Source organism: Colobus angolensis, unplaced genomic scaffold, assembly GCF_000951035.1.
Source record: "Colobus angolensis palliatus isolate OR3802 unplaced genomic scaffold, Cang.pa_1.0 Scaffold121, whole genome shotgun sequence".
Classification (NCBI taxonomy): domain Eukaryota; kingdom Metazoa; phylum Chordata; class Mammalia; order Primates; family Cercopithecidae; genus Colobus; species Colobus angolensis.
In genome coordinates, this window is record NW_012113253.1 from 8,863,219 (window position 1) to 8,887,353 (window position 24,135).

The 24,135-nt window shown below is 35.2% G+C and overlaps 1 protein-coding gene across 2 annotated transcripts in view; it reads right to left on the bottom strand.

The window, feature by feature from the left end:
- Window positions 1–24,135, bottom strand: part of VPS13B (vacuolar protein sorting 13 homolog B (yeast)) — an 873,819-nt gene that overhangs the window by 654,275 nt on the left and 195,409 nt on the right. Inside the window, exons 17-18 of one of the 2 annotated variants that reach the window (XM_011931791.1) lie at window positions 21,881–22,062; window positions 4,555–4,748 (exon numbers count right to left, since the gene is read on the bottom strand). In XM_011931791.1, coding sequence (XP_011787181.1) covers window positions 4,672–4,748; window positions 21,881–22,062 — 259 coding nt within the window. In that variant the 3' untranslated portion in view covers window positions 4,555–4,671. Of the gene's footprint in view, window positions 1–4,554; window positions 4,749–21,880; window positions 22,063–24,135 lie in introns of those variants that run through there. The other variant, XM_011931782.1, reaches the window with a different exon arrangement.

The window sequence follows — 24,135 nt, forward strand, 5'->3', positions numbered from 1 at the left end:
TAAAGGGCCAGATAAATGTTTTCAAATTTGTGGACAATATGTTCTCTGTGGCAACTATTCAGCCCTACCATTGTAGGATAAATGTAGCCACAGACAATAATTAAAGGAGTGAGCAGGATTGTGTTCCAATAAAATTTTATTTATCAAAGCAAGGAGTGAGCCAGATTATTTGCCAAACCCTGATCTCAAGAATTAGATAGAAGGAAAAGTTGAGAAAAGTGGTCAAGTCTAATACCTGTACAGTAAGAAACAACACAGTAGGTGTCCCAGCAGGCAAATATAATATAATGAATAGTAACTTTTTAAAAAATTAAATGGGTAGTCAGCAAGCAGATGTCTCCAAATTGGTCTGGTAATACTTACGGGGGAGTACCACAACCAGAGAGTTGGACTTAAGGAAAAGCCTGCAGAACTTAGAAAGGCAAGAAATTCATGACCTTAGCCACTGATGGGCTAGGATACCAAACAGGGAATGTGGCCCAGCAAAAAAAAAAAAAAAATAGGCATCCAGCAACTGAAATGGCAGTTCAAGATGAAAGCTTGGTCAGCTACAGGAGGAGTTTTCAATCCATAAAGCTAAGCCCACAGTCAAAGCAACACACTGCAAAGCTGAGGACATGCTCCTGAATCATGTGAATATTGAATAAATGTGCAAAAGTTATATCAACAGAAGTTTATAGATAGGATTAGTCCTGAACCCTGGGGCATAGCTGAAAATACAGGGGTTCTAGATACAGAGAAGAGAAAGATGTGTATGGACTATCAAAGCAGGCTCTTAGAGAAATATTTACTTTAAAAGAGTTACTACTTCTTATACGAAAGGATCTAAAAAGCAGATCAAGTCAGATAGGGAAAAAATTATTAGCCATTTTACTGAAAAATGTTTTCCAAGTTACAAATAATATTAACCCAATTTTTGTCAGAGGACTCTATAATTTTTGACATGAAAATCTGGAAAAAATATTATATTTGATTATTAAAACCAATCATTATATTTATTTTCAATGAATATTTGCAATAAAATTTTATTAGAATTAGGCAGTAATAACTAAGGGAAACTTCTTAAGATGTGTATTAACAATATGATCTATTACAGCACATTAGATTTTGCCAGAAAATCTCAGTACAAAAGTAACTACAATAAAGAACGATGTGTACAAAAAACACATGTCATATTACCCAGCTAGAATTAAAGAGCTTTGAAAACAGGGTCCAAGTCTAGCACTTAGTAGGTAAGAAATATCTGTCAAACTAAGCTGATATATTAATCACAACGATTTCACAAAGGAGAAAATAATCAAATCTGCTTAAATGAGGAAAAGAAGCATTTGCAGAGGATACTTATTAAGACTAATCCTAAAAAAAGAATAAGATTTTGAGGGTATATGAAAACAGGCATATGAAAGCGTGACCTAGCCTAGAAACTTTATGGGGTTGATATGGTTAAGAACGTCAAAAATAAAAGAGATGTGAAGGCAAAGGGGAGCGGAGTAGTTCTGAAAATGGAGCTACATACATTGTTAGAAAAGAATCATATCATGAGGAGCTTTTGATTTCACGCTCAGAAGTTTGGGTTTTATCCTGACAAATTATATCATGTAAGATTCTTCATGATGCAAATAAAAGTAGCAGCAGCAAGAAGGAAGAAGAAAAGAAGGCAGGAAGAGAAAGACCACCTTAGATAAGCTTAAATCATGTGGTAAGGCAAAGTTCAGAGGTATATCTGAGATTCACAATGTTATCAGCTCTCTGACTCCACTTCTCTGAGATTTCTCAGCTCTGCCTTCCTCCACCTGTCTTCATCAGACTTCCCTTCTTTGTGGCTGTAATGTAATGTAATGTAATAACATAACGATTCCAACAGTTCCAGACCTCATAGGCTCACACCACACTTCCCAAGGAAAAGAGCCTATTTCTCTGACGGTTTCAGAAGGAAGATGATATCTAATTGGCCCAGCAACACCCTGTGATATCTCATTGGTTTTAATTAGGTTTTTCAACCTCATTGGCCTCAATTAGGTTTCTCAACCAATCAATATAGAAGGAGAGAGGGAATGCTCTGATTGGCTAAAGTCAGTCAGAGCCCAGTGCCTGAAATTTAGTCAGTCACTTCAATCAAAATTGCACGACTGGGCTGGATGCAGTGGCTCATGCCTGCAACCTCTGCACTTTGGGAGGCCAAGGCGGGTGGATCACTTGAGGTCAGGAGTTCAAGTGCAGCCTGGCCAACATGGTGAAACCCCGTCTCTACTAAAAATACAAAAATTAGCCGGGCGCAGTAGTAGATGCCTGTAATCGCAGCTACTCAGGAGGCTGAGGGAGGAGAATCGCATGAACCCGGGAGGCTCATGTTGCAGTGAGCCAAGATCACACCACTGTACTCCAGTTTGGGTGACAGAGTAAGACTCCGTCTCAAAAAAAAATTAAAATTAAAAAAATAAAATTGCACTATTGCTTCGATTGGCCAAAGAGTTCTCCAAAAGAAACTGGTGGTACTACTGAAAGAACAAAAGTACTGAATCAACAACATCTATTACAGCAAGCATAAGTAATTTTTTGTTGTTATTGTTTTGTTTTGTTTTTTTGAGACGGAGTCTCCCTCTGTCACCAGGCTGGAGCGCAATGGCACAATCTCAGTTCACTGCAACCTCCGCCTCCCAGATTCAAGTGATTCTCCAGCCTCAGCCTCCTGATTAGCTGGGACTACAGGCGCACACCACTACATACAGCTAATTTTTGTATTTTTAGTAGAAACAGGGTTTCTAGTAGTAGAAGGCTCTAACAGAGCAAAAGTTTCTCCCATATTGCTGCCAGCTAAACCACGGCTACACCTAACTCTCCAAAATCTAGCTTGTCTAAATCTACCAAGAAGGATCCTTGGAAATCCTGACCTGCCAAGGGTCTGGAGTTTATTCCTAATACAAAAGACGATTGTCTTTCAGGGCAGACAGCAAACCAAATCCTCTCCCCCTCCTCCACTTTCGTTGCTGTACTTACTATTACTGAGCGGAAGCCTGGTAGAAGATATGCAAGAAATCAGCAAGCATTCAGCCAGAGGTGTGTGTGAGTTAAAAGAAGTAAAAGGTAGATAGCTTCAAGCTTGTCCTCAAGTGTAAGTAGAGTGACTGCCAGAAGCCTCCCTTATCTTGTCCTCTCATGGCAAAAGAAAACAAAGATGCCTTTTGCCTACTTCTCTCAGACTCTCATTCCTATTAGAAAATTTCACATTTAGGGACGGCTTCATCTTACAATCATGGTAGTAACAAGGATGAGAGTAAAGAAAAAAACTTCAATGGGCTTGTGGGAAGTGAAGATGTCTGGTGGGCAGGCTCCCAGAACCAAGCACCACCTCCTGCATCTCAGTCATTGGTCACCTGAGATAGTTCTCACATATATCCTTAATTTCCTAGCCCAAGAACACCATACCAATAGGAAAGACAGTTAAACATTAAATATTTTAAGACCTGGCCAGGCACAGTGACTCACATCTGTAATACCAGAACTTTGGGAGGCTGAGGAGGGCGGATTGCTTGAGCTCAGGAGTTGGAGACCAGCCTGGGCAACATGGCAAAACCCCATCTCCACAAAAAATTAGCCGACCATGGTGGTGGACACTTGTGGTCCCAGCTACTCGGGAGGCTAAGGTAGGAGGATCCTTTGAGTCCAGTGAGCCAAGATTGCACCACTGTACTCCAGCCTGAGAGATAGAAGTAAAACTCTGTCTCAAAATATATATATATGTATACATTTTTCAAGACCTTATAATGTAAGTTTTTTGTTCAACTTGCAGACATTCAACTTTCAAATATAGTTTCGAAAATGTTCTATGTCTAACACAATGGCACCAAATGTGAGACTATAAATGTACATACACACAAACACTACAAAAATGACCAGACATCCAATCCAGTGGAATCCAATGGCCATAATAGATAGATACTGAGGATACTGTAGAGTGGCACAGAAGTATACCCTAAAGGAACATAGCTCAATGGGAGATGTGTTTGAGAATATAGGGGTCAATAAAAGAACTGTATGCCACAAGGATTAGAAATGAGGTGCTGAGAATATCTAGGGTAAAATTAGCAGCTCTGCCTTGGAAATTTCCTTTATAGTGTAGGAAATGCTGATTCCCAGAGCATGATACAGGTAGAAGCAAATAAATAAAATGGGATTCTGGTAGAGCACTCAGCAGCTCTCTTCTCCTTATTCACTTAAACGTAGAACCAGCCCTACATAATTTATTACTTGAAATTGTGCTCATCTTCAGAATATATTTAGCACATTCTTAATTATTTAAACTATCATCAAAAAAATGAGTAATTATGTATATGGTTATACATTTTTAATTGCTTATTATAAGAACTAATATAGTGACACATATAATACAGAACTAATATAAGAACATATAGTGACACATATGGGTATTATTTTTAGACCCACAGAACCTACGTCTCTTGTCCTTAAACAAAAAATTTTGAGTGCCAAACCAAATATTAATATTTAGTATACACTATAAACTTTAAGTTCTGTAACTGAATATATTAAATTTTAAAAGAATATTTAATATGTAACTGATGTATTTTGACTATACAATTATGTATTACATGAAATTATAACACAATTTACAAAGGGCCAGGCACAGTGGCTTGGGCCTCTAATCCCGACACTTCAGGAGGTTGAGGTGGGAGGATCATTTGAGGCCAGGAGTTCAAGATCAACCTGGGCAACATAGCAACACCCAATCTCTACAAAGTAAAAAAAAAAAAAAAAAAATTGTTATTAAAATAATACATAACAGTAGTGAAAAAAATAAGTCAATCTACTATAAAGAAGCTGTATACTTACCTACTAAAACAGAATAAAAATAATATTTATAGATCTTGGTCTTACCTATATTAAAATCAGTAGGAAATTTTTCAAGGATTCACATTAATAAATCCATCAAAGTCAAATATAAATTATACTCTAACATTCTATTTGCCATGAGTAAAAATTTTGAATTGTATAGCATATTACAGCATTATTTCTTCTTTTTTTTTTGAGACGGAGTCTCGCTGTGTCACCAGGCTGGAGTGCATTGGCGCTATCTTGACTCACTGCAACCTCCGCCTCCCAGCTTAAAGCGGTTCTCCTGTGTCAGCCTCCCAAGTAACTGGGACTACAGACACACATCTCCACAGTCAGCTAATTTTTGTATTTTTAGTAGAGATGAGGTTTCAGCATGTTGGCCAGGATGGTCTCAATCTCTTGACCTTGTAATCCACCTGCCTCTGCCTCCCAAAGTGCTGGGATTACAGGTGTGAGCCACTGTGCCCAGCCGCATTATTTCTTAAAAAATAAACACAAGTAGTTCTCTGAAAACTAGAACCAAACTTCTCATTCTGTTATTTTTTACTACTCAGTAGCTGTGTAAAAATATCTTCGGCAGCTTTTAAACCTATAAAATATTGTTCAGATTTTCTACTTCAAAAAATGTACGAGATTAATGAAAATATAGACTACAAAGAACTTACAAAATTATTTCACTATTGTCACTTGGATTTCCTGTGAAAGTAAAGGACTGTTTTAAAATTAAGAATTAGGAGGTAAATCTATGATAGTAAGACTTTTATCATGATTTCATTTGTTGCAATGATTTGACCTATATGTTCCATGAATCATTAATTGAGTATTCACTTTATGCAAAATATTTATATTTCAAATAAATCTCTGTTGTAAAGAGCAAACAAAAATCTAGTAAAATCAACACCGTATTTAATCTTACATATAATATGAAGATGTTTATCATATGAGATATATACTTTATTTAAAAAGGTGACTACAAAAAGATAGAATCAGGAAACGTGGGATTAATGGAATTTTGCAACAAAACTTTCATTTTAAATTATGAAATATTATAATTTTCCTCCAAGTAGAATCAATTTTAAAAAAAAAGGAAATAAAAAGAAAGAAATGAAGTCTTAATGATATGTGATACGGTTTGAATATTTGTTGTCTACTCAAATCACATGCTGAAATGTAATCCCCAATGATGGAGACAGGGCCTGGTGGGAGGTGTTTGGGTCATGAGGATGGATCCCTCATGGCTTGGCGCTGCGTGATAGTGAGTTCTCAGAAGATATGGTTGTTTTAAAGTGCGTGACACATCCTCCCAACTCTCTCTTTTGCTCCAGCTCTGGCGATGTGACACACCAACTACTGCTTTGCCTTCCAACATGATTGTAAGCAGCCCAAGTCTTCAATAAATAAATTTGTTGTTTTAAGCCACCTAGTTTGTGATACTTTGTAAACAGCCCTCACAAATAAGAGTCCCTTTCTCCACCGTATGTAATTAACTCTTGTCCATTTTTAAAGCCATACTTGATCTTGTAATAGGTGACACAGAAGATTCTACATTCATTACTATAATCATGTCTATTTCTTGTTAGCTATCTGCTCCCAGAACTGAACAGATTGGAAACTACATATTTTCAAAATGTTTGATAAGTGAATACAACCAGAAGAAATATATTTTAGATTGTGAACAAATAGAAGACATAAAAATGAGCAAAGAATACATAGGCAAATAACAAAAAATACATAAGGCAAAAACATACATTTTCTGCAGAAATCTAACTCATTTATCTAATATATTATTTTCAACAGTAATTTATTAAAACACATTTTTATGATGTTCATAAAAGACTTTCTGTAAGACTAAAAAATCACACTAAACTCATACTGCCTACTTTTCAAATATCCAATAAAATATACTTAAATCGTAATTTAAAGAATTGTATTTTTCTCAAATCTACTCTGTATGCTTACATTTTATATATTTTTTTTTACTAAATGACACCTAAAATTCCCATTCCTGTGCCATGAAGTATCATCAGAAAAACATTTACAAACATTATCAAAATGTCTGAGACAGAATAGAGGAACAAAATCAAGTCAGGTATAACTTAACATTCTAAGTGTGTCTTTAACCCATTTATGCCTAGTGTTCCATTATCAGAATGCTAAGCTTGTGGGAGTTATTTATATCCTGCTGTGCAAGGTCATTGCCAAGATCTGATTTTTCACACACACACACAAAATTGCAACCTCCAGCATAAATGGGTTAAACACTGTATTAATTACTCACTTCTTAATAAGGACCACATATTCTATAAATGAGCTCTCAATACCTGGACATGAGTTGTAGTAAAATGGAAACTTTAAATTCAATAAATATTCATATTATTCAAAGTGCATATGGGGACACCTTAAAACTCACAAGAATCACAAAAATTAATGTCTTTTTACTCCAATTTAAATATCAAGAGGTCTTATTGGTAGTTCTCAATATGAATCTAACTCAATTCATTTTTTTTTAGGCAAGAATAAATGTATAGCCAATACCTGTATCTGGCAAGAAAATTTTATAACATCTCAAAAATATATATCTTAGAACACATTAGAAATATTTAGCAGACATGGTGGGATTGGGGGAAGTAGTCTGAAAACAGAGGAATAGAAAAAGCATACCAATTTACCTCAATCTTTTTCCTAAGTGATTAAAGAACTATTCGACAACTCCAAAATCCTTTTTATATGCACACCTGGGAAGAATACCTCCGTAACTTTATTCAGAGTTACAGTGATGTGATTTTAGACCAGATGTTTAAATGTTACAGTATGTACATTTTCTTCCCCTCTTCTAAGGCAGAAGTAAAGTAAGAGGAATATTTGACTTCACTCCACAAGAGACCTATTTAATAGTTTGGCAGTTATGTAAGTAAAGGTAGCTTGGCTAAGTCAATGTTGACGACATACAGAACGACATGATCCTAATGAGTTGGAAAATATTGGCTCTCATGAGAATAGACCAGATGCTACTGAGCTGAGAAAGCTACTGTATTATTGAATTTCATTTTTATGAGGTAAAATTTATTATTCAACCATTAAGGTATCCCACATGAAATCTTGCATAAAATACTTTAACAGTTACTTTCTGGAAAGTAGATTTTTATTTTAACATTAAGACATAACTTAAATGAGGGATTCGAATGTCCATTTGATCACCTTTAGCACAGATTTTAAAGTCTGTAAGTTATTTCCCTGCAAATACCAGATTAGTGGAACTACACTGTCAACAAAATAATGAGCTTCTGAACAAGGAAAAGTGGTAGCAAGTCCTTGTTTTCCAGAGCAAAACCAAAGCCATGTGTGACTTTATATTTAAGCCTCTCGCAAAAAGACAGGGTTAGAATTTCTATGATTTAAGAGCCATCAGAAACACGAATAACAAAAATATATAATTCAATAACCTGATTAATAATACGTATTGGCTCAAATTTAATCTCTACTTTATCCTTTTTATTATTTTAATTACATTTCCAATATTTGCTATAATTTCATTAATATTTTCTAATGAAGTAACACACTTTATCTGATCTCATTTACCAGAGGTAGTTTGGTATTGCAGACGTAATAGTAACAGAAAATTCCAAGGCCTGGCTTCAAAAAATGACTTAGTCAGTGAATAGCTGTGGGATGATATTTAAGAAAAACACTAAATTGTTCTAAGCATAAATGTTCCCATCTGTATAGAAGGATATATAACCTGCCAACAACAATATTCCTGGTAAGAAGCCAATGAAATTAATAAATGAGAAATATCAATCTAAAATAGGTGAGCCAACTCAGTCTATCCAAGTAAATTTAATGTTATCCAGTCCTTACATTATACAGCTCACTAGATGAAAAACGCTAAGCAGACAGCTGTAAAGTATGTGAAAAGTAAATGAAAGTATAAAGTTTCATTTTTTTATTATTATTCTACTTTAAGTTCTGGGATACATGTGCAGAACATACAGTTTTGTTACAAAGGTATACACATGCCATGGTGTTTACAGCACCCATCAACCCATCATCTACATTAGGCATTTCTCCTAATGCTATCCCTCCCCTAGCCCCCCAACCCCTGACAGACCCCAGTGTGTGATGTTCCCCTCCCTGTGTCCATGTGTTCCCACTGTTCAGCTCCTACTTATGAGTGAGAACATGTGGTGTTTGGTTTTCTGTTCCTGTGCTAATTTGCTGAGAATGATGGTTTCTAGCTCCATCCATCTCCCTGCAAAAACCATGAACTCATTCATTTTTATGGCTGCATAGTATTCCATGGTGTATATGTGCCACATTTTCTTTATCCAGTCTATCATTGATAGACATTTGGGTTGGTTCCAAGTCTTTGCTATTGTGAATAGTGCTGCAATAAACATACAAATGCATGTGTCTTTATGTAGAATGGTTTATAATCCTTTGGGTATATACCCAGTAATGGGATTGCTGGGTCAAATGGTATTTCTGGTTCTAGATCCTTAAGGAATTGCCACACTATCTTCCACAATGGTTAAACTAATTTACGCTCCCACCAACAGTGTAAAAGCATTTCTATTTCTCCACATCCTCTCCAGCATCTGTTGTTTCCTGACTTTTTAATGATTGCCATTCTAACTTACATGAGATGGTATCTCACTGTGGTTTTTATTTGCATTTCTCTAATGACTAGTGATGATGAGCATTTTTTCTGTTTCTTGGCCACACAAATGTCTTCTTTTGAGAAGTGTTTGTTCATATCTTTCGCACACTTTTTCATGGTATTTTTTTTTTCTTGTCAATGTGTTTAAGTTCCTTGTAGGTTCTGAATATTAGACCTTTGTCAGGTGGACAGATTGCAAAAATTTTCTCCCTTTCTGTGGGCTGCCTGTTCACACTGATGATAGTTTCTTTTGCTGTGCAGAGAAGCTCTTTAGTTTGATTAGATTCCATTTGTCAATTTTGGCTTTTGTTGCCATTCCTTTTGGTGTTTTAGTCATGAAGTCTTTGCCCGTGACTATGCCCTGAACGGTATTGCCTAGGTTTTCTTCTAGGGTTTTTGTGGTTTTAGGCCTTACATTTAAGTCTTTAATCCATCTTGAGTTAATTTTTGTATAAGGTGTAAGCCATGCCTATGTCCTGAATGGTATTGCCTAGGTTTTCTTCTAGGGTTTTTGTGGTTTTAGGCCTTACATTTAAGTCTTTAATCCATCTTGAGTTAATTTTTGTATAAGATGTAAGGAAGGGATCCAGTTTCAGTTTTCTTCATATGGCTAGTCAGTTTTCCCAAAACCATTTATTAAGCAGAGAATCCTTTCCCCATTGCTAGTTTTTGTTAGGTCTGTCAAAGATCAGATGGTTGTAGATGTGTGGTGTTATTTCTGAGGCCTCTGTTCTGTTCCATTGTTCGATATATCTGTTTTGGCACCAGTACCATGCTGTTTTGGTTATTGTAGCCTTTTACTATATTTTAAAGTCAGGTACTGTGATGCCTCCAGCTTTGGTCTTTTTGTTTAGGACTGTCTTGGCTATACAGGCTCTTTTTCGGTTCCATATGAAATTTAAAGTAGTTTTTGCCAATTCTGTGGAGAATGTCAATGGTAGCTTGATGGGGATATATTGAATCTATAAATTACTGTGGGCAGTATGGCCATTTTCACGATATTGATTCTTCCTATCCATGAACATGGAATGATTTTCCATTTGTATGTGTCCTCTCTTATTTCCTTGCACAATGGTTCGTAGCTCTCCTTGAAGAGGTCCTTCTCATCCCTTGTAAGTTGTATCCCTAGGTATTTTATTCTCTTTCTAGCAATTGTGAATGGGAGTTTGCTCATGATTTGGCTGTTTGTCTATTATTGGTGTATAGGAATGCTTCTGATTTCTGCACATCGATTTTGTATCCTGAGACTTTGCTGAAGTTGCTTATCAGCTTAAGGACATTTTGGGCTGAGACGATGGGGTTTTCTAAATATACAGTCATGTCATCTGCAAAGAGAGACAATTTGACTTCCTTTCTTCCCATCTGAATACCTTTATTTCTTTCTCTTGCCTGATTGCCCTGGCCAGAACTTCCAATACTGTGTTGAATAGGAGTGCTGAGAGAGGGCATACTTTTCTTGTGCCAGTTTTCAAAGGAAATGCTTCCAGCTTTTGCCCATTCAGTATGATACTGGTTGTGAGTTTGTCATAAGTAGCTCTTATTATTTTGAGATACATTCCATCAATACCTAGTTTATTGAGAGTTTTTAGATTAAAGGGTGTTGAATTTTATTGAAGGCCTTTTCTGCATCTATTGAGATAATCATGTGGTTTTTGTCAATGGTTCTCTTTATGTGATGGATTACGTTTATTGACTTGCATTACATTGCCAGCCTTGCATCCCAGGGATGAAGCCAACTTGATCATGGTGGATAAGCTTTTTGATGTGCTGCTGGATTTGGTTTGCCAGTATTTTATTGAGGATTTTCACATGGAAGTTCATCAGGAATATCGGCCTGAAATTTTCTTTAGTTTTTCTTTTTTTTGGAGACAGAGTCTCGCTCCGTTACCCAGACTGGAGTGTAACGGCGCGATCTCTGATCACTGCAAGCTCCACCTGCTGGGTTCGCGCTATTCTCCTTCCTCAGCCTCCAGAGTAGCTGGGACTATAGGTGCCTGCCACCATGCCTGGTTAATATTTTGTATTTTTTTTCAGTAGAGACAGGGTTTCACTGTATTAGCCAGGATGGTCTCAGTCTCCTGACCTCATGATCTGCCCGCCTCAGCCTCCCAAGGTGCTGGGATTACAGGCATGAGCCACTGCGCCCAGTTTTTTTTGTTGTGTCTCTGCCAGGTTTTGGTATGAGGATGATGCTGGCCTCATAAAATGAGTTAGGGAGGAGTCCTCATTTTTCTGTTATTCGGAATAGTTTCAGAAGGAATGGTACCAGCTCTTCTTCGTACCTTTTTTTTGATTGGTAGGCTGTTAATTACTGCCTTAATTTCAGAAATTGTTATTGGTCTATTCAGGGATTTGACTTCTTTCTGGCTTAGTTTTGGGAGGGTGTATGTGTCCAGGAATTTATCCATTTCTTCCAGATATCCCATTGCATTGTCACATCCATTCACAGGTTTATTGACTCCCTCCCCTTGGGAATCTGTAGAACTGAAAATATTTAGTTCTTCATACATTTCTGTGAGCCTAGTGAGGCCTCTTGTAAATAGCTACATTAATGGGGCACAAATGTATACTTTCTTCACTAAGTTCAAACAGCTAGACCTAACCAATGTCTTGAATTTTATTCTTCTCTCATCAATATCTATTCATTATCCTATTTTCTTTCTTGGTTTACTCTTTGAATTTACCTTCACTCTATCATCCTTGTAACTAAAACAACGGATCACCTAGACTCCAATTCTGACTGATGTTATCTCAGTCTCCAAGAACTTTATATCCTAGAACAACTTTCATAGGTAATATCTTCAGATGGATGATTCCAGCAAGTTCTATGTCTAGGACAAGAACAACAGATTAAGTCCACAGACAATAATATATTTGGCATTTGCAAGAACTCTATGAGCAGCTATAAACATATTTTCATCATTTTATAGATGAGAAAATTAACTAAAACTTAATGAAACAAACTGACCTTTATTTAGTCATACATATAGTTATTGAGAAAGTCTTCACACTCCAATTCAGTGATCTTTCCTAAGTGTCAATAGTTGAAAAGTGAAAATAATATGCAACAGAGATAGTAAGACACTAAACCAGTATTTATATGTAACATAAAGATTAATAAAATTCAATGCACAAAATCAAATCCCTAGCAAGCACTAGCATATAACATTTTTTTTATTTTAATATACTTTTAATTTGATTTTTGCAAGAGCTGAGGAAGAAGGATTCATCATTGCAGCATTATAAAACATAATTCAACATTCACAGATATTCTCCTAAAGCTTCTTAAACTCATTCACAAAATAGAAATTAGTGACTGATTCAACACTGAAAATTTATCTCTCACTTTTGTGATATAGCATTTATCAAAGAAAAACTTTTCTCACTAAAAGCACTTTGCAGTTTTGATGCTTGAAGTTAAATTTGTTACTGCTTTTGTGGCACATTAGTCCAATATTTAGAATGAGAAGACTGAGGCACAAAGTTTCTGTTCTAGTCTTTTCAAATTCTTAGTAGTAATCAAGGAAGCTGATTTCAAAACTCGCTAATAAACCATAATTTATAATGAAAGAAATGGTAAAAATAGGAACTCAATTATATACATGCATTTTATAAGAATTATCAAACATCAGTAACAGTTTAATTCAGGTCAGATACTGTTATTTTGGTGGTAGTAAAAGTGAAACATATACACATTTCTTATTTGCAAACAGGAATGACAGAATAGGCATGGAGAAAACAAAGATAAACAGAGAAAGGAAAAAAATAGTCTAAAATTATAGCATCATAGATAATGTTGGCCAACGAGAATGAAGCTAAAGAGTAAGACCAAAAAGGATTCTGCGATATTAATAAAATGAAAAAAATAAAAGGACTAAAAGTAATGATGATGACAAAGAATCACTATCAGTATCAAAGGGATAAACCATTTCTAAATGATAACAAGGCCCAGTGTAAAGAAGATATACTTGAGGGTAATGAGAAAACTTAGACAAAAGTCACCATCAAAAAATTAAAAAGATAACCCACAAAATTACAGGAAACATTTGTAAATCATATCTGATAGGAAACTTTTATCTAAAATATATAAAGAATTCTCACAATTTAAAAGTAAAAGATAAAAGAGGCAGATCTTAAAATAAGCAAAGGATTTGAAAAATTTCTCCATAGAAGAGATATAAATAGCTAATAAATACATGAAAAGATACTCAACATCATTAGCCATGAAGGAAATGAAAAGGAAAGCCATAATGATGCCACTTCACACCTACAATGATGGCTGGAACACAAAAGACAGATAACAATATGATGAAGATGTGGAGAGATTAGAACCATCACACATTGCCAATGGAAAGTACAATGATACAGCTGTTTTGGAAAACAGTCTGGCAGCTCCTCAAAAGGTTACAAATAAAATTACCATATGACCCAGCAATTATATGTATAGGTATATATACACAAACGAAATAAAAGCATACATACACACACACACAAAAAAAGACCTGTACTTGAAAGTTCAAAGCAACATTATTCACAATAGTCAGAGGTAGAAATAATGCAAAGGTCCATCAACTGATTAATGAATTAACAAAATATGGTACATGGATAAAATGGAATACTATTTGGCAATAAAAAGGAATGAGCACTGACATATGCTATAATATGGGCAAACTTTGAAATAGTATGATAAGTGGAAAAATACACTAATATGCAGTCACAAAGAACTGCATTTTATGTAATTCATTTATATGAAGTGTCCACAATAGGCACATCCATACAGACAAAAAGTAGATTAGTATTTGCCTATTGCTGGGAAAATGGGAGGCTCCAGGAGTGATAGCTAAGGAATGCAAGGCTTCATTCAGGGATGCTGGAAATGTTCTAAAATTGATTATGGTAATGGATACACAACTCTGTGAATATATTAAAAGCCACTAAACTACATACCTGAAAAGGAATAAATAGTGTGGTACAAAAATTTTATCTAAATAAGACTGTTTTTAAAATCTTAACAGAAGGAAGGGAAAGGAAAAGAAAGAATAAAATATTTCTGACATGGAGGAGGGGAGAATACCTGAAAAAATGGTAGGAATGTGGAAGAGAATGTAATTTTTCTGAAGTACAAGTAGACTGTAATTAGCATAGTGTTAAATTCAAGGAAAAAGACTAATGTCAAAATAAAACTAGTACTCAAAGAGAGGAAAATGTAGGAGAATGTAATCAAACAGAATTGGGTTCCAGATAGAAGAAAAAGCCATACACAGGAAAAAACTGGATATTGTTGGTAGGTAACTATCAATAATACGAATTAAGACAGCAAGTAGGAGTGTAGGCTAGAGGCATGAGATTATGATGAAAGGTGGTGTACAGTCAAACGTAGACTTTAAAAATAATGGTTCTGGGCTGGGTGCGGTGGCTCACGCCTGTAATCCCAGCACTTTGAGAGGCCAAGGTGGGCGGATCACAAGGTCAGGAGATCGAGAGCATCCTGACTAACATGATGAAACTCCATCTCTACTAAAAATACAAAAACTTAGCCGGGCATGGTGGCGGGCACCTGTAGTCCCAGCTACTCGGGAGGAAAATGGCATGAACCCAGGAGATGGAGCTTGCAGTGAGCCAAGTTCACGCCACTGCACTCCAGCCTGGGTGACAGAGCAAGATTCCATCTCAAAAAATATAATAATAATAAGAATGATAATAATAATAGTTCTTCTTTCACACATTATCAGAATCTAAGTCTGAGAGATCCAAAAATGTACACAACTTGTATAATCTCTTTATTAATGCGGGAAATGGAAACTAGTTGTAAAGCAAAGGATCACATACTTACACAAAACATATTAAACAAAGCTTAACAGTGCTGAGTACTGTGTAATGAGGGTCCTCAGATGCAAAATAATAAAATGCTAAAACTTTACACCTTATAGACATATACATTTCCTGGATCTTTAGATAGAACTATTTGAAGGCACAATCCTTTAAGCACTCAGTAAGAATATAAAGCACAGAATGAGGTTTTGTTTTGTGGGGGGGCATGGGGGGGAAGACAAGAAAACTGGCCACCTGGAAATCTGGCTTTTTAAAACTGTCTTAGCTGATGGTTTCTCTTTAATCTGTTATAAATTTTGTAGGTATTTCATTTGATAAAAATAAAATTATTTGGCAAAGAAACGTCTTAACATCATTCTAATTTCTTCAACTCCTCACTGCAAAAATTAGTTCCACTAATTTTAGGTTTCTAAATGACAGAACATCAGGTTACAAATAACAATCTGTTGTCACTTGCCTGATGAATTTTTCAATACATATGCCAGCATTCTTTCAAACACAGAATATTTGTAGAAAAGGAAATTTCAAATAAAACGTTTTTTCATAGCACAGTCCATTTTATAAATTCAGAAAAGTAAAAATGGAATAGGTTTGGCTAGGAAAAAAAATTATAAAAGCAAATAATTTCATGAGCTTACTAATATGAATGTTCAGGCTATCTAAGCCAATTAACAAAAATAAAAATTTTAAATTTTAAAAATACATTAATATTGTGAGACAATAAATCAAAAAACACTCTGAAGAAAACATCACAGGAAATAGAAATTTAGCAAATAAACAAATAAATGAATTAGACAGTTTCAGACACTGATAAGTGCTAATACCAAGGAAGATGTTACTGTAGAGTTAACTTATAGATGGGCTAGCATCAAAAAGGTAAGATTTCGAATAGTAAATCCATATAAAATAATGGCCACAAGATTGGCAATAACATAGTTTACATAAATAATCATCAAATTAAAACGTTTTTTGAAGACGAAATTCATATAACATAACCCTCATTTTTTCAAAGTGTGTAATTAAGTGGATTTTACCATATATATTAGGTAGGTGCAAATGTAATCGTGTTTTTTGCCATTCAAATTAATGGTGATTACTTTTGTATCAACCTAATGCAAGGTTATGAATCCCATCGCAACTATATAATTACAGAATATTTTCACCACCCCAAAAATTAATCTTGGGGAAAATCACAAATATGTGAAAATCAAACAACATGTTCCTAAATTACCAACAGGTAAAGATGAAATCAAAAAGTATTTTGAGACAAATGAAAATGGAAACACAAAATACACAACCTATGAAATGCAGCTGAAGTAGTTCTAAGAAAGAAGATTACAGCAATACATGCATAAATAAAAAAAACAAGTATTTCAAATAAATCATCAAACATTATACTTCAAGGAACTAGAAAAAGTCTAAAGTCAGCAGGAGAAAGAAAATAACAAATATCAAAACAGAAATACACAGAGACTAGGAAAACAATTTTAAAAATAAAAATAAGAATTGGATTTTTGACAAGATAAACCCTTCAATAGACTAAGAAAAAGGAGCATGCTCAAATAAATAAAATTAAAAATAAAAGCGGAGAGATTACAGCTGATAGAAACAATGGAAATATGTAGACTCATCATAAGCAGCTACTATGAACAACGCTACACCAATGGATTGGATAAGCTAAAAGAAATTAATAAATTCCTAGACACGTTTTAACCTATCAAGACTCAATCATGAAAGAATGGAAAATACAAGTAGACCAATAATGAGTAAGAAGAGTGAATCAGTAACAAAAAGTCCCCATCAAAGAAAAGTTCTGGACTGGATGAATTCTACTAGACATTTAAAGAACCACTAACATTGATCACTTCTCAAACTCTTCCAAAAATCTGAAGACAGAACAATTTCAAACTCATTTTAGAAGGCTAGCATTACCCTCATACCAAAGCCAGAAAAGGGCACTACAAGAAAACAAACTTACAGACCAATATCTCTGGTGAACATAGATGTAAAAATTCTTAACAAAATATTTTTTTTTTTTTTTTGAGACGGAGTCTGGCTCTGTCGCCAGGCTGGAGTGCGGTGGCCGGATCTCAGCTCACTGCAAGCTCCGCCTCCCAGGTTTACGCCATTCTCCTGCCTCCGCCTCCCAAGTAGCTGGGACTACAGGCGCCCGCCTCGTCGCCCGGCTAGTTTTTTGTATTTTTTAGTAGAGACGGGGTTTCACCGTGTTTGCCAGGATGGTCTCGATCTCCTGACCTCGTGATCCGCCCGTCTCGGCCTCCCAAAGTGCTGGGATTACAGGCTTGAGCCACCGCGCCCGGCCACAAAATATTAAATGAAATTCAACAACACATTAAAATAATCTTTTGCCATGATACAGTGGTATTTATCCACGGGATGCAAGGATGGTTTGACAAATACAACTCAATAAATATGATACACCACATTAACAAAATAAAGGACAAAAGTCATATCATCCCAATAGATGCAGAAAAAGCATTTGACAAAGTTCAACAGCCTTTCATGATCAAAACTACTAACAGATTAGGTATAGAAGGAATGTACCGAAACACAATAAAGGACATATAGAACAAGCCCATGGCTAACATCATATGGAAGAGTGAAATGTTGAAATCTTTAAAGATCAGTGACCTGACAAGAATGCTCACTCTCACTACTTCTTTTCCACACAGTACTGGAAGTCTTATTCAGAAAAACTAACCAAGAGGAAGAAGTAAAAGGTATCGTAATAGAAAAGAAAGTTAAATTGTCTCTACTTGTTGACAATATGATCTTATATGTAAAAATCCCGGCCAGGCATGGTGGCTCACACCTGTAACCCCAGTATTTTAGGAGGATAAGGTGGGTGAATTACTTGAGGTAAGGAGTTCAAGACCACCCTGACCAACATGGTGAAACCCCATCTCTACTAAAAATACAAAAAACTTACCCAGGTGTGGTGACGTGCCTGTAATCCCAGTTACAAACCTAGGAGATGGAGGTTGCAGTGAGTCAAGATCACACCACTGCACTCCAGCCTGGGTGACAGAGGGAGACTCCAACTCAAAAAAAAAAAACAAATCCCTAAAGACTCCATCCAAAAACTTTTAGAACTGATAAGTGAATTCGGTAAAGATGTAGGTTACAAAATCAACATGTAAAAATCAGTAACATTTTTGTGCATTAACATGCCCAAAACTAAAACTATCCATAAAAGAAGTTAGGAAAATAATCCCATTTATAATAGCAAAAACAAAAATACATAGATATAAATTTAACCAAGGATATGAAAGATCTATATACTGAAAAGTATAACACATTGATAAAAAAAAAAACAAAACTAAAAAAATAAAAAATAAATGGAAAGGTGTCCTGTTCTACTGAACTGAGAGAATTAATGTTAAAATGTCCATGTTACCCAAAGCAATCTACAGATTCAATGCAATCCCTACCAAAATTCCAATGTCATTTTTCACAGAAATAATAAAAAAAATCCATAAATTCATATGGAATAAAATACCTCAAAGAACCAAAGCAATCTTAAACAAAAAAGAATAAAGCTGAAAAAAATCACACTATCTGACTTTATACTAAAAAGCTATAGCAATCAAAATAGCATGGTACTGGCATGAAGACAGACAGACACATCAACCTACAAAACAAGACAGAATCCAAAATAAACTCACACATTTATGGACAATTGATTTTTTATGAAGATGCCAAGAATATACAATGGGGAAAGCACAGATTCTTCAATAAATGCTGCTGGGAAAACTGGATATCTACATGCAGAACAATGAGATTGAATCCTTATCTAACACCATGAGGAAAAACCAATTCAGAAGGGATTAAAGACTTAAATATAAGACCTGAAGCTGTAAATCTACTAGAAGAAACTTACGGACAAATCTTCATTGGTCTGGGCATTGACTATAACCCTGAAAGCACAGGAAATGAAAGCAATAACAGAAAAATGGAACTGCATTAAACAAAAACTTCTGCACAGCAAAATAAACAATTAACAGAATGAAGGAAGAACACAGAAACTGCGAGAAAAATTTGCAAACCATCCCTCTGATAAAGAGTTGTTATCCAAAATATCTAAGGAACTCAACTCAATAATAAGAAAACAATAAGCAATTTTAAAATGGGCACAGGACCTGAACAGACATTTCTCGAAAGGTGACAAATGGCCGACAGATGACAAATGGTGACAAATGAACAATGCAAATGGCCAACATCTAAATGGTTCATACAAATGACCAACAACTTTATGAAAACATATTCAACATCATTGATTACTAGAGAAATGTAAATTAAATTCACAATGAGATATAACCACATACCTGTTAGAATGGCCATTTTCAAAATGATGAAAGATAAGTGTTAGCAAGAATGTGGAGAAAAAGAGAATACCATTGGTGGGAATGAAAATTAGTACAACCTTCACGCCTGTAATCCCAGCACTTTGGGAGGTTGAGGCAGGCAGATCATGAGGTCAAGAGATAGAGACCATCCTGGCCAACATGGTGAAACCCCGTCTCTACTAAAAATACAAAAAATTAGCTGGGCGTGTTGGCGCACACCCTTAGTCCCAGCTACTCAGGAGGCTGAGGCAGGAGAATCACTTGTACCTGGGAGGCGGATGTTGCAGTGAGCCGAGATCGTGTCACTGCACTCCAGCCTGGCAACAGAGCAAGACTCTGTCTCAAAAAAACAAAAAAAAAGAAAAGAAAAAAGAAAATTAGTACAACCATTATGGAAAACGGTATGGAAGTTCCTCAAAAATCTAAAAATATAACTAGCATATGATCCAGCAATCCCACTTCTGGGTATATATCCAAAGAAAATGAAATCATATTAGAGAGATATCTGCACACCCATGTTCACTGTACAATAGCCAAGATATGGAATCAGTATAAGCGTCCATCAAGGGATGAGTGGATAAAGAAAATATGGCATATATCCACAATAGATTACTATTCTGCCTTAAAAAAAGAAGGAAAGTCTGTCGTTTAAGACAACACAGTTGAACCTGGAGGACATTATACTAAGTGAAATAAGCCAGGTACTGCAGAATCTCACTTAAATGTGGTATCTAAAAAAGTCAAAGTCATAGAAGTAGAGAGTAGAATGGTGGTTAGAGTAGAATGGTGGTTACCAAACGTAGGCAGAATGGAGTGGGGGTTGGTATGTAATAAGAAGATGCTGTTCAAAGGGTACAAAGTTTCAGTTAGGAGCAGTAAGTTCAATTCAAAAAGAGGATACAAATATGTATGTCTGTGTGTGTGTTTATACACACAATAAAATTTGCATACCACTTCCAAGGATTCAGAAAACTCTAAGTCCTTTCATAAGCTCCAAGTGAAGAACCTTTAGCCTACTGCAACATTTATCTTGTTATTCTTTATATAATGCTAAAAGCCAGTACCAGAACTACTACAACTTGAGCATCCCTAATTTGAAAACCCCAAATCTGAAATGCTCCAAAATTCAGAACTCTTTGGGCACTGACATGACACAAGTAGAAAATTTCACACCTGACCTCATGTGATTAAGTCACACAAATTATTAAAAATATTGTATAAAATTGCCTTCAGACGATGTGTATAAGATGTAAATGAAATGCAAATGAATTCCATATTTAGACTTGAGTTACATCTCCAGTATATCTCATTATGTAAGAGCAAATATTCCAAATCTGAAAAAAATCTGAAATTTGAATCACTCTGGTACTAAGCACTTTGGATAAGGGATAATCAACCTGTATTTTACATTAGTTAATGGGTAGGCCAAAAAAGAAAACTCTAATTTGTATGTCAGGTCTGAAATTAAAACCTTCAAAAGCATCATGTAAGAACAAAAGTCGCTTTATTTTAACAGAAAAATTAAAAATAATGTTACTTTAAACATAATTACACTTAAATTATAACCTTTAAAAACTACTTTCATGTTACTGACAAACATAACATTATTATTTTGAACTGAAACAACTTTAAAAAGCTTCTATAATTTTTTATTTACATGCAAACTGAGTGATAAGAAGAAGATATCTCTTATAGTGACATCAAAGCAGAAATTTGTATTTTTAGTAGTTAATTAACTCATTAAGGGTGTCAGATTAATGCTTTTCAAACACACACACACACAAAATTTGTTTACCAAACTAACCAAGTATTACAAGTAAGAATTTATTTCATTTTACCAGTATAATAAAAACTACTGTACTTATAATTTGGTTATCATTTCAAACACATACATTGATACCCTCAAAAGTTATCCAAAGGGTAAATTATACAAGAAGCTGGTGAAAAATAATCTTTTGCAATTATGAAACACACGCAGAAATAGGTATGAGGAAATAAAACTGGATGGCTTAACTCATAATCTGGATTTTAAGCATAAACTATAAATATCTACATTCACAGAAACATACTACAATTTAAGTTGACCATGCTAGACATATGATTTTCATAATAAAATATTAGTTGCCTCTAACACAAATTTTCCATATACTTATCAAAAAGATTGTGCTCTTACCTATACTTTGGAAGACTTCATTTATCAAAGCTTCATTCACTACGGAAGAGCTGACATTTCCAAGATGAGACCAACTTTGATATATTGCTTGCAAGAGAAGTGTCTGTGCTCTTGTAGCTTGAATTGTGAGTTTTGGAAGTTCAAATATACCTTCAGTTATAGCAATCTGAGATCTTTTGGTCCTGCACAAGAAAACAGAAAGAATCACAATAGAGTAAACAGCATTTACAGACAACAAAATACTAAATGACTTAGGTTGCAAGGGAAGAAAGGGTATACATCCAAAGTATTTTAAAATTTGATTAAACAAAACAGATATGCAATTCTGCTAACTTTAAGTTTCACTATTTCAGGAACTCTGAATAATAAAATATAAAAATACAAACTAGAATGATGTCCATACGCACATATTCATCTACACATATACTGCTCAAGCAATTACTACATAATCAAGACAATCATTCTAAGTAAAAATAAAAATAGTGCTTGCTAACACTTAGAAAGGATTTACTAGCAAATCTGCATTGTTCTAGATTTCTTTTATCTATTAACACATTGAATCCTGCCATAATAACTCTATGAGGGAGGTACTATCATTATACTAGTTTTTCAAATGGGAAAACCAAGACACACACAGATATATTAAGGTATCAAATGTCATACTACTAAAAAAAGGAAAAATTAGAATTTAAATCCAGGCAACCTGATCCACAGCCCTCTATCCTAATCCTTTCTCTCAGAAGTATTTATGAAGTATTTCCATTATATGCAGACTACTTGATAGTAACATGGAAAATCATTTTTAAAATTCCTGCCCTGGAATATCTAATTTGTTGATCCCTTATTCATTTGGTTTTGTCTATGAATAAAGTGAATTACATAATTAAATTTTCTAAATAACAAAGCCTCAAAGTAAGGAAACATTTCAATGTCTGTGAGCAACAAGTTTATAATGAAGGTTAATTAAGCGTGCAAGATAAAATAGAACAATAAAAGATAGATACAAAAAAAATCAGGATGCTACTACAGTAGACTGTAACCTGCTCTTTCCTCAACCTCACAAACCCTCCATCATTTGTCATTTTCCCAACTGTAACCACACACGGAGAGTACAGAACATCTCTTGTATATCACCTAAAAAGCTTCTCACTCTACCTCGTATTCTGGCCACTGCTATGGAGACCAATTCAATGCAGTTTCATTTGCATTGCCTAAAGCCACCACGCACAGCATGAGACACCAGCAAACTACTTTGCAATCATGCATGCAGAAGACGGAAATGTAGGAATAAACACCTCCCTCTCTTCTCCCACTAGCTGATTAGTCTCTGAGGAGTTCCCAGGAAATCGAGGACCAGGAAAGATAAAACACTAAAACAGGCCCAGCGCGGGGGCTCACGCCTGTAATCCCAGCACTTTGGCAAAGCAAGGCGGGCGGATCACAAGGTCAGAAGCTTGAGACCAGCCTGACCAACATGGTGAAATCCCGTCTCTACTAAAAATATTAAAAATTAGCTGGGCGTGGTGGCACATGCCTGTAATCCCAGCTACTCAGGAGCCTGAAGCAGGAGAATTGCTTGAACTCAGGAGGCGGAGACTGCAGTAAACCCAGATTGAGATCATGCCACTGTATTCCAGCCTGGGCGACAGAGAGAGACTCCATCTCAAAAAAAAAAAAAAGAGAGAGAGACTAAAATAACTGAACAAAGCTTTAATGGGATGTGGGATGTGGGACACTATCAAGCAATTTGAAGAAAACTATAAACCCAAATATCCCAGAAGTTCAACAAACCCCAAGCAGAAGAGAATTAAAAACATAGCAAGGCACATTATAACCAAATTGCTGAAAACTAGTGTTAAGGAGAAAAACACATCACATGTAAAGAAACAAAGCTAGAAAATGAAAGCAGACTCCTCATCAGAAATCATGCACAACAGAAGACAACAGAGTAACATGACTGAAATGCAGAAAGAAAAAAGAAAAACAGTCAGCCTAGAATACAAAATTCAGAAAAAAAATCTTTTAAAAATGTTTGCAAAAGAGCTTTTTTATGACTAAACACTGGGAAGAATTCCTCACCAGCATATCTGTACTATAAAAAATGTTAAAGAAAATTCTTCAGGCTAAATGAATGTGATACCAGATGGAAATATCTGTGGCTCTACACAAAGAAATGTGAAGAGTGCTGAGAATGGTAAATATATGGGTGAATTTTAAAAAAAAAGAAGAAAGAAAGAAAGAAAGAAGGAAGGGAG